This window comes from Erythrolamprus reginae, chromosome 1 (genome assembly GCF_031021105.1).
Source record: "Erythrolamprus reginae isolate rEryReg1 chromosome 1, rEryReg1.hap1, whole genome shotgun sequence".
Taxonomy (NCBI): Eukaryota; Metazoa; Chordata; class Lepidosauria; order Squamata; family Dipsadidae; genus Erythrolamprus; species Erythrolamprus reginae.
The window spans coordinates 377,841,812-377,854,328 of NC_091950.1; the positions used below are offsets into that span (position 1 = coordinate 377,841,812).

Below are 12,517 nucleotides of genomic sequence, written 5' to 3' on the forward strand. Positions count from 1 at the left end.
AAAATCTCACAGCCAACTCCCACTCAGTAAAAGACCTTGGAATACTAATATCGAATGACCTAAGTGCCAAAGCCCACTGCAACAATATCGCCAAAAAGGCTTCTAGAGTTGTTAACCTGATCCTACGCAGCTTCTGCTCCGGCAATCTCACATTACTCACCAGAACCTACAAAACTTTTGCCAGACCAATCCTTGAATACAGTTCATCTGTCTGGAACCTATACCACATCTCGGACATCAACACCCTAGAAAATGTCCAAAGATACTTCACCAGAAGAGCCCTTCACTCCTCCACTCGAAACAGAATGCCCTACGAAAGCAGACTATCAATCCTAGGTCTAGAAAGCTTAGAACTACGACGCCTAAAACACGATCTAAATATTTCCCACAAAATTATATGCTGCAGCGTCCTATCAATGACTACTTCAGCTTCAACCGCAACAACACAAGGGCACGCAACAAATTCAAACTTAATATTAATCGCTCCAAGCTTGACTGTAAAAAATATGACTTTAGCAATTGAGTTGTCGAAGCGTGGAACCCCTAACCCCCAACATTTCTCCCTTAGACTATCCACGATTGACCTCTCCAGGTTCCTAAGAGGGCAGTAAGGGGCATACATAAGTGCACTAGCCTGCCTTTCGTCCCCTGTCCAATTGCCTCTCCTTATCTCATATATCAAATATCTTTTCATCCTTTTATATATCTTCTCCTTTACTTTTATATCTTTTCTTTATATATAATACTTCATGTCTATCCTCTTCAATATGTATTGTGTATTGGACAAAATAAATAAATAAAAATAAAAATAAGTAAAGGAAGAAACGGTGGGATACATTGTTTTTGAAAAAAGCGAAGGAGGGCTGGGTCTGAAAGCTGAACAGAAAGGGCTGGTGAGGATGAAGGATAATACTTAACATATAGTGGCAAGATCAAAGAAGTATTTGGAGTGATTTGATTAAGATAATAATGGTAGTTGATATCTAAAGAGAGAACAAAGTGTAAAGGTGGATTCACTTTGGCTTTAGAGGCAAATCCTTCAACAGAATGGAGAGCAAGGTATCAAAACACTTGTCATTGAGCGGGATGAATTGGCATTGTTTGCACAGACTGATGGTAGAGGGAAAGCGCAAAGAATGAACTTACCATGAATGAAGTTGCACAACTCTTCCTTCTTTTGTAGCGCAGTGTTCAGCTGTATGAGGAAATGACTGAAAAACAACCCAAAATTAGGGCAGGAAGCCAAGAGCTCATTGAGAAAAAGCTGCAAGTGTGTCAAGCCTTGATAATGAAAAACTGAAGCTGCAAACAGAAAAAAAAGCCCTTTTGAAAAAAAAATCAGTTGTTTGATAGGCTGAGGTTGCAGAGGGGAAAGGATGTACAACCTAAGAAGATATTCAGAAAATGGGTGATAGAAAGAATTGCAGGGGTTTTGCTAAAAATATCCTCAATTTACAACTGTTTAGTGCAGTATTTCCCAACCTTTGGCAACTTGAAGATATCTGGACTTCAACTCCCAGAATTCCCCAGCCAGCATTTGCTGGCTGTGGAATTCTGGGAGTTGAAGTCCAAATATCCTCAAGTTGCCAAGGTTGGGAAACACTGGTTTAGTGATTGTTCAAAGTTACAAGGACACTGTAAAAAGTGGTTTATTACCATTTAGCATATGACTGTTGTAGCATCTTCATGGCTGTGTTATAAAAATTTGGGACCTTGGCAACTGATTCATGTTTATGATGGTTGCAGTGTCCCAGGGTCATGGGTTACACTTTTGTGACCACCTGACAGTCACAGTCAACAGGGAAACCACATTCACTTAATGTAAGATTTGATAACTTACCCTGACAATCATTAAGTGTTGTATATTTTTATTCTTGATTAATGTATTTTATTCTCCTTATATACACTAAGAATGTATAAATTCCTTGTGTGTCTAATCATTCTTGGCCAATAAATAATTCAAATCAACTCAAGTCTAGTCTAGTCTGTTATTAACATAACAACTGCAGTGTTGTTAAGCACTTAACCACTGCGACAAGAAATGTCATTAAATGGACAAAATTCACTTAACTAGTGTCTTGCATCGCAACAGAAATTGGGGTCAATTGTAGCCATAAGTCAAGGACTACCAGCATAAATCAAATCTTTTTGTTATTGAATTATAACAAAAATATAATTCAAGACAAAAGGGAACCTAAAGTAGTGGACCTGGCTGGGGGCAGAAGAGTATTGGGCTATGTTCAAAGCTAGAAATGGAAGAAAGAGGTTAAGGAAAAGTGACAGGAGGCAGTAGGATCAGATGGGCTATCATTATTATTATTATTATTATTATTATTATTATTATTATTATTATTATTATTATGTCAGTACAACACAGCAAACGAGATCACTATGCTGGATTTTGTATTTCATCAACAGTCGGGCGCTTACCAAGCACCTAGGACTGCGTGATGTAGCGGCGAATTATGTTTGCCGATCCCAGTAAAGTGGCCTTTTGCAATTGACAGATGGAGATTTTGTCAATTCCGTTTTCAAATGTCCGCTGAGATCCTTTGGTACTGCGCCCAGCGTGCCAAGTACCACTGGGACCACTTTCACTGGCTTATGCCAGAGTCGTTGCAGCTCAATTTTTAGATCTTCGTATTTCACTAATTTCTCTAGCTGCTTCTCCTCAATTCTGCTGTCTCGTGGAGAATTGAGGAGAAGCAGCTAGAGATTATTAATAATTATTAAAGATTATTTATTAAATTTGAATGCCGCCCCTCTCCGTAGACTCGGGGCGGCTCACAGCACATCATGAACATGAACATACCTGAAAAATCAGAGGAAGAATAAGAGGCATTATTAGGAGATCAAATAGTCATCATTTTCTGGGGCATAAGTATATGCTGTAGCTACAGTTGTTGGAAATTTAACTTACTGGTGTTTTTTTTTAATAGTGCCGAGCACTTGTAAAACGGCTTACTCTAGCAGAAAACGCAAAAGAATCATCATTGGAAAAAATGAAATCAACAAGACTTAACATCAGCAAGTTACAGGCAAGTTTTTAAAAAACTTCATTAATCCATTAAAATAATTTTGTATTTTTAATTATGGTTTTTAGCATTGTCCAATTGGTGAACGTTTAATTATTTTATCAGAATTTATAGTAGCTGCCCAGCTCCAATCGACGATTCAGTTCTGCTGGTTGGATTTTTAAAAATCTGCTTTATCTCACTGAATTTCTCATAACTGGGGTGGGTGGGTGGCAGGGTAAAGTGATGATGTTAGAGTCCCTTTTCCAAGCATGTTGTGTTATGTGTTCTTCAGGTAAAAAAAATTCTTTGAGTTCCAGTTGTAAAGTGGTTGGTCTTCAATACCATTAGCCATCCCCCTAGTAATAAGTGTAATTCCAATGTAATTCTTTAAAACAGGCATTGATCAACATCTTAAAGGAAATGCAAAATCACAATAAATATTAGAATATGAAGCTGGGGTCTTTTTCTCTGTGTTTTATGGGCTACTTACTGTGAGAAAACATTTCCCGACAAAAAAGGGAAACACAGACAAATCACAAATAATTAATCTAACTTTGAGATTCAGAGGTTTATTCCATGAGCAATTGAGAACATGGGATAAAGCCATCATTAAAGATACAACTTACATTTTGCATCAACCACCCCTTGCAATGAGGCCCACTGTCATAGCTACATCCAGCAAGGATTAGCTACGGTCAGAGGCGCCGAACTCATCCCAAGACATTCTTGTATACTTTTCTGCACTCATGTCACAATTTAGTGACAGACAGTTTCCACATATACCCGTGTTCATCTCAAACCTCTGCCTTCATCTAGTTTCAGTTCCCTATTTCTCACAGTTTCAATATTCTAATTCCAAATATATCTCAAAACTGCATACTTTGCAAAATCACATTTCACTGGAACAGCTCAGCAGGATAAAAATAGTTCTGATACATTTTGCAAACTTTCTGTCTAAAATTTTGGTTGATGATATTTTTTTAAGGCCTAATATCCTTCTGAGAGCTATACAGTAATCCCTTGCTACTTTGCGGTTCATCTTTCGCGGATTTGTTACTTCACAGGTTTTCAAAGGGAACTTAAATCCATTAAATCCATTGAAAATTTTAAATCCACTAAAAATTCATAAAATTCTTCTACAGTACTACTGTACTCTATTAAAGAAACTGGTAGGATATCACAAGTAGTTCCAACTGAGAAACATTATAGAATGACTATTTAATGCAGAGGGTGGGTTTTATAAGTCCAAATACTCGTTAAGTACATAAAAAAATATCTTTCCTCTACTTCACTGAAATTCGTTTTTCATGGGTGGTCTTGGAACGTATCCCCCACGAAAAATGAGGGATCACTGTATAAGCAAACCCCAGTTTTCCACCTCTCACATTACTGATTGCAGCAATATTATTATTATTATTATTATTATTATTATTATTATTATTATTATTATTATTATTATTTAGATTTGTATGCCGCCCCTCTCCGTAGACTCGGGGCGGCTCACAACAATAACAAAGACAATGTAAGAACAAATCTAATAATTTAAAAAACACTAAAAACCCCATTATTAAAAGCAAGCATACATACAAACATAACATGTATAAACTGTATAGGCCCGGGGGAGATGTCTCAGTTCCCCTATGCGTGACGGCAGAGATGGGTCTTAAGAACTTTACGAAAGGCAAGGAGGGTGGGGGGTCAGTTCTGATCTCTGGGGGGAGCTGGTTTCAGAGGGCCGGGGCCGCCACAGAGAAGGCTGTTCTCCTGGGTCCTGCCAAACGACATTGTTTGATCGATGGGACCCGGAGAAGGCCAACTCTGTGGGACCTAACTGGTTGCTGGGATTCGTGCGGCAATATGTCATTGTTTTGTAATATTGGACAGAACCTAAAGCTGTCCTTCTCTGGATTTTAGGATGAGCTGACAACAACCAAGAGAAGCTATGAAGATCAGTTAAGCATGATGAGTGACCACCTTTGCAGTATGAATGAAACCTTAACCAAACAACGGGAAGAGATAGATACATTAAAACAGGCTAACAAAGTAAGCAATCTCAATGCCACGTGTGATGTTTGGTTTCTTGTGCAATTTGTTGGAGTGTTGCATTGTTCTGTGCATTTCTGGGTGTTTAACTTAATGATATGTGGAAACCCTAACCCTTAGGCCTCACAAGGAAGATAAACAGATGAGTACACTATAGAGTCTGGTCTGTAAATTATGCAAAATAAGCTTGAGAGTTTTGATTTGGTAATAAAGTGAACACAAGAACAAGGGGACACAATCTGAAGTTAGTTGGGGGAAAGATCAAAAGCAACATGAGAAAATATTATTTTACTGAAAGAGTAGTAGATCCTTGGAACAAACTTCCAGCAGACGTGGTAGATAACTGAATTTAAACATGCCTGGGATAAACATATATCCATCCTAAGATAAAATACAGAAAATAGTATAAGGCAGACTAGATAGACCATAAGGTCTTTTTCTGCCGGCAGACTTCTATGTTTCTAAGATGGTCTGTAGTTTAATGTTTAATTATGTCCAAGGTGTACAAGGTGCAAGTTTCGTTCAGAAGGAATATATTCTACACTAAGTGTTTAGATGTGATCAGGAAAGAGATATCATTTTTGGAATAAAGGGTAACAGGATGGATAGCACAAAACAAGCCAATAAATTAAGATGACATGAAGAAAAGTTTAAAGATACATGTTTTGAGAAGATGAATAAGTGAAGAAATTGACTTATACCTAGGAGTAGCAAGTGCAAAGGACTGAAATAAGAGAAATAGAGAAAGCACTTTTTTGAGTGAGTGGACAAAGACTTTATTGAGCTTTGAAATTGTGAGCCATAGCACAGTTAGATGATTTTAGGCTCACTCCTTGACCTCTCCATTTAGAAGGAATTCTGATAATAAAGTCTCTATCTTAAACTTTGAACTTTGAACCTAGTTTTTCTGGGCTGAAATGAATCCATTGTCTGCTCAGGCATGGTGATATTGTGAGTTAATTTGATGAGACATAAATGAGAAAACATGCAAGCAGTTTTATTATGGAAAGGCTAATTATAACCCTTCAGGTCTGAATAAAATTTCTGCCTTCTAATTTTAAAATTACTGGTACTTACTACTTTTATTAACAGAAGGCTTCCTGAAAATTTACATAGCATGTATAATGTATAATCTTACATTCAAATTAAGTATGACATGAAATCAAGCAACCATACACTGATTTGTAAATCAGTACTGTGAAATTCTTGAAGAAAGTAATTAATTTAGTTTCCAAACCCTCATTTTATAATTCCTCATTAATGAAAAGACTTCCCCTTTTTCCAGATAGTCAGCGTCTTGTGAGCAAAGCTTCATTTCTGAAATGTGTTAAATAATAGCTTATTTATTTGTTTGTTTGTTTATATGTTTGCTTATAATAGGCTTCTGCGCTAAACAATTTTTGAAATAAAATTGCAACCATTTAATAATGTCACTTAACATAACTAAAAAAAATTACCAGTTGACTAGCTAGAAAATGCACTAGCAAATTTGTAATATGAATCTGATTTTGCTGCCATATCAGTTGTCTTCTCAGCAGTCTTCATGTATGGAATCTGGTACTTCCTTGCTAAATTCGCAAGTTCCAAAATCTGGCTTGTAACTAAAACTTAAACCTGTGGCTTTTGTAATGGTGATTTTTTCCCCCCCTAAGGCCAGCTTCTTGGAAAAATTAATTTTAAAAATTATTTAAAAACTTTAAAAGAATCCATGCATAATTGTTGCCATCTAAAACCTGGAAGTACAGAATCCAATTTAGTTATACAGCAGTATTCTGTCATTTTTAAAAATTATCATGTGTTTTTTCTTTGATCTAGGGAAATTCCAAGAAGAACAAAAGTCGATAGTATTGGTGGACTAACTGTGTTTACAATTATGCTGCTGCGGAGAAAACATCGATGCTGGGACTGGATTTCAGTTGGTCAAATCACCTGTTGCCTGGATATGGCTATAATTCAGTTTAGGCTTTGATGTTATGCATAAAATTGAAACCACACTGGCTTTGTTATCCAGCAAAATCTAAACTGAACTTGGTGTGGTCTGCGGGCTGGAAAATGAAATGCGGGCTGGAATATGAATATTGTATGGATAGCATGCATAGACCTTAACCATAATTTTCTATCATACACTTTGGATAAGTTTTAATTTCCATCTACAAACTTCTTCACTTGTGGATTTTCATGCATACTGGGCATCAATGCAGTAGTTGTCTTTTCCTTCATTCCTGCTCATTCATTTTTGTTTACAAGAAATAACCAACAAAACCAGATACATCAAGACTTTTTTTGGCATTGTCCAACTGTACAATTATTGTAGTATGTCTTCTAATGACTTTAGATTTTCTAAGAGAGGAAGCCTCAAATGCTTATACTGAAACATTCAATACAATGTGACTAATACAAGTTCCTACTAATTGTAATGAACAACTGAATATGTACAATAGTTGTCTTTTGAAATGAAGGAGAGAAAGAGGGCCAGAGAAGGATTGTAAAATTGTGATGGACCTTTCTCTTATTTTTGTTTATCTTACTTATTTTTCACACAAAAGTGATTACTACGAAATCATCCAGAGGAAAAACACTGAAAAGGTCATCAGATAAAGGCTGGTAGATAAGATAAGATATAATAAGTTACTGAATTAGTAAAATGTGTGTACAGAAGGACTGTTGTGGAATTTGATGAATCAAGAATACACTCCAAGAGGTTCAGTGCAGTGATTTGGGGATTTGTTTGCAGCTCTGCCTACATTTTTACATCAGAGTTTGTTATTTTCCCTATCCTGTTAAAGTCCTCTTGAGAATGGTGGCTTGAATCTTGAGATTCACACTACTTCTTTCATAGAGATATTTGTTTTCATATCCTAGCAGACTTCTAAAAGTCTGATCTGGCCCTATTAGAGTCTGAATCAATCCTTGGTTAATTGCTCTATGGAATTTAAAATTGCCATCTAAATATACAAATATTTCCATTCACTTTTTCTTTTTGCAAGGGTTCCCTCAAACCAGGAATTACTAGAAACATTCACTGCTGTATTAATTCTACTAATCTATAAGAAACAGTTGTTCTACCATCAGGTTACTCCACTCTATTAACTACATCAATGTGCTTTATGAATGTAAAATAAATACACTGCCAGTTAAATATTCCCTTTAGATGTTTTTGAAGGGTGGTAGTGGTCCACAATTTCACAATCGATGTAATATTGAACAACACTGTCTTGAGTAAGTTTGTATCTCATGTTCTATGTTTTTTTAAGAATATATCTGTACTACAGTGACTGGAACAAATATTAAAAATCTTGACTAATGGAAACATGGAGGATTTTATGCATTGAAGAAAATAATGTGTCCCCCCCCCCCAAAAAAAAAATGTTAAACTGATACTTGTAAAAAGGGAATTACCCTTGAATCACCCCAAACTGTCTAGAAAATCCATAAGATTTATTTAGATTGAAATACAATCTAAGAGAATGGATTTTAAAAGGACTAGCTGACGTGACCTTGGCTATTTTCATATTATGTTGTTGATTCCTGAAATCCTTCTGTTATCTCTTTCTCAGCCTTTAAGATAATAAGGCAGCTGTTTAAAGGGGGCTGGGTAAAAAGAAAACATCTGGTAAAGGAAGATTAATGAAAAGAACGTGCATAGAGGAAAAAACTGCTCACAATTTTATAGTATGCTGATTTACATTTGCAGGTTTTTTTTTTTAATACCAATGAACGACGTATTCTTTGTGTTTTTAAAGGGCAAAATATATTGCAGCAATTTCTGAATTGGCCCTTTCTCTGTTTTTACCCACTCTTACCTATTTAATATTGTTCATCCTACATTAAGGCATCCAATATCCACATCTGCAGTTTGGGAACTATTTTATTTACTGCCAGCTGACTTGTTTTATTTCTTGTTCATTTCTATATAGAAATTGAACCTGGGAAGCTTTGGTTTAGAGTTATAATCAAATGTTTTATACAATACTGTGAAATAATTCATGAAATATGTAAAGTCTGAAACATTTTAGTACATATCTCCAAAGGTCTTTTGGGCGGGGGGCATGTCTATTGCTACTTAGTTTATTTCTTTCTTGATTTTTGTTTTTCTGAATTTACTTAGAATGATATAAAATAGGTTAGCTAAAAGTAGCATAAACAAGCCCATAATACTGTATATGAAAATCAATCACAAAGCAGTGGCATTGTTAGGGCTTCTCATGTTGAAGTATATATTTGCTTAATCCTTTCTTATGCATATTTATGCAGGGAAACAATCCTCTTATTTGCTCATGTCCTAGAAAAAGTAGATTTTTTTTTAGCCGGGATGCACTTTTATGTTTAGTTTTGTGGCTAAACACAAACATAGCCGTATTAGTGTGAATGATCTTTCATCTGCTTCAATTAGTTTCTGAGGGCATTATTGGTCAGGATGGTACAGTCGCAAGTGCTCAGAGCTCCGTTAACCTCCCAACTGCTGACCTATCTATCTATCTATCTATCTATCTATCTATCTATCTATCTATCTATCTATCTATCTATCTATCTATCTATCTATCTATCTATCTAGTTATCTATCTATCTATCTATCTATCTATCTATCTATCTATCTATCTATCTATCTATCTATCTATCTATCTATCTATCTATCTAGTTATCTATCTATCTATCTATCTATCTATCCATCCATCCATCCATCCATCCATCCATCCATCCATCCATCCATCTATCTATCTATGTTTTCTTTATTTGTCATGGCGAGTCATTGCTTGTTTTATCCTTCATTTATTTTCTACAATAGCTGGGTCACAGATCTTATGACTCCACAAGTCAATTTGGTGGACCACAAGCACCCTATAAAACTTTCTGGAATAGCAACTTTGTTTATTTTTTAAGATTTGGGGAAGAAAATTTGGAGGGATGCTAAGAGGTGAAAATGTATTTATGTATTTGACTTATCTCGCCTTAATATATACTGCTCAAAAAATGAAGGGAATACTCAAATAACACGTAGATCTGAATGAATGAAATATTCTCACTGAATACTTGGTTCTGTACAAAGTTGAATGTGCACAACAGCATGTGAAATTGATTGTCAATCAGTGTTGCTTCCTAAGTGGACAGTTTGATTTCACAGAAGTTTGATTTACTTGGAGTTATATTGTGTTGTTTAAGTGTTCCCTTTATTTTTTTGAGCAGTATATAATAACCGGTCTCCTGTTTTCTGTACAATAACAATCCTATGAAGAGGGTTGAAGTGAGTGAAAGTGGCTGGCCGAAAGTCACCCAACAGGCTTTCATGCATAAGGTGGGACTACAACAACTCAGTCGCCTAGTTTCTAGTCCACATCTTGATCACCACACCACACTGGCTCTTCAAGGATAGGTTTTGCTCTTCAAATGTTAAAGCTCTTGAATGCCTTTGAAACAAAATGGGTGCCTACTGCTTTGCAGCAAATAGCATATCTGAAAGTGGAAGACATTGTCTTTGATCATTTTCATCCAGATCACTTCCTAAACTATGGTTTAGTGAGACCTGTGGATTTTCCAAATGATAGAGCCAATTAGCAAGGTCTCCCTGAGCTGCCTAATGGATTTGCTTCAGAGGTGGGTTCCTCCCGGTTGCATCTGTTTTACAGAACTGGTAGCAAACCATTGGTGATGTCACAGAGCTGGTTCTGTCGGTACCAGTCCATGAAAGCACCATCTTTTGGGGGGAATTCTTTTAAATTGATTTTTTGCATGCACAGAAGCTGAGTTATTGGGACCGCATGCACCAACATCTTGTTATCTGCTTTTAAAAAAACTTTTTGCCACTGTGCAAAGCATGCAGCCATGTAACATTGGAGGAAGTGAACCCACAGTAAGGTAAGTTAGACCCCCACCTCTGATCTGGTTGGTTGGTTGAAGATTTTCCAAACAATTTGGCAGAAAGTTGTTGTTGTTGTTGTTATTATTATTATTATTATTATTATTTCAATACAACACAGCAAACGAGATCACTATGCTGGATTTCGTATTTCATCACCAGTCGGGCACTTACCAAGCACCTAGGACTGCGTGATGTAGCGGCGAATTATGTTTGCCGATCCCAGTAAAGCGGCCTTTTGCAATTGACAGATGGAGAGTTTGTCAATTCCGATGGTTTTCAAATGTCCTCTGAGATCCTTTGGCACTGCGCCCAGTGTGCCAAGTACCACTGGAATCACTTTCACTGGCTTATGCCAGAGTTGTTGCAGCTCGATTTTTATATCTTCGTATTTCACTAATTTCTCTAGCTGCTTCTCAATTCTGCTGTCCCCTGGGATTGTGATGTCGGTGATCCATACTTTCTTTTTCTCCACAATCAGGAAGTCTGGTGTGTTATGCTTCAGAATTCGGTCATTCTGAAGTCGGAAGTCCCACAGTAGTTTGGCTTGCTCATTTTTGACCACTTTTTCGGGCTTATGATCCCACCAGTTCTTTGCCACTGGTAAATGGTAGTTCCGGCACAAGTTCCAGTGGATCATCTGTGCCACAGTATCATGTCTATGCTTGTAGTCAGTCTGTGCGATCTTTTATATATTTAATATATATGAAACACTTGGATTTGGCATTCATTCACACAATATCAGTGTACCGTGTATATCCCAAAACTATTAGCACAGTCCAATAAACCCATTACTCTTATCAACTCCTGAAATTACTTAAGCCGCTATTAATGCGCTTAAACCTATTGTGCTATTAAGAATTAAGATATAAAAAAATAAGCTCACTGGAGCATCACCCATGTTCTCCATGTACTTATTAGGAAGAAGATATGAACCTTACACATTTTTAAAGTGCACAATGTTTCTTTCACAATGCTGAATCTCTTGTCAATTTGAGTGTCCTGCAATGGCTCAAAAGTGTCTGCTTTTCTTATCTGGACAAAGAAGCGGAAGCTTCTAGAAATCCATTTTTGCTTCTATCTCAGCTTGGAATTTGAGATTGTAAATGAGAACAGAAAAGCCACTATGTCTGGATATGAAAGGAATTTGATCCAGTTAAATTATTTTTGCAACATTTAAGGACTACATTAATTAACGAAGATATGTTGACAAGCCAGTGGAGTACTGTATTTATTTATTCAATTTATTTGTATACTTCAACTGTTGGGATAAGAACACATTTAAATTTTATTTTTTTTGTAATTTGTTACTGTATTGGGATAAAAAAACTAAAAACTGAAAATGACAATGTTAATGACAGTTTTCCAAAACTTTGATTAGCAGATAATAGTTTTTTCTAATCTGTTGCCCTGTCTAATTTAATATGAGACAATACTGCACTATACTGGTTTTCCATAACACAGAGATTGGAGAAAGGTTTACTTTTTGTTGAAATAGGATCGTAGATTGGCTTGCATTTTTCAATGAAAATACTTCATGCTAGAACACCTTGGATTGGATTGGCTTCAGCCGTGTGGAATGGGAGTGATAGCAGTGAGATGG

The 12,517-nt window shown here is 36.3% G+C and overlaps 1 protein-coding gene across 1 annotated transcript in view; it reads left to right on the forward strand.

Moving 5' to 3' along the window:
- The window catches only part of PPP1R21 (protein phosphatase 1 regulatory subunit 21), a 37,042-nt gene extending 28,672 nt beyond the window's left edge, over positions 1–8,370 (forward strand). Inside the window, exons 20-22 of the mRNA XM_070734690.1 lie at positions 2,940–3,038; positions 4,932–5,060; positions 6,876–8,370. Coding sequence (XP_070590791.1) covers positions 2,940–3,038; positions 4,932–5,060; positions 6,876–6,905 — 258 coding nt within the window. The 3' untranslated portion in view covers positions 6,906–8,370. The remainder of the gene's footprint in view (positions 1–2,939; positions 3,039–4,931; positions 5,061–6,875) is intronic.
- Positions 8,371–12,517: the final 4,147 nt, after the last annotated feature.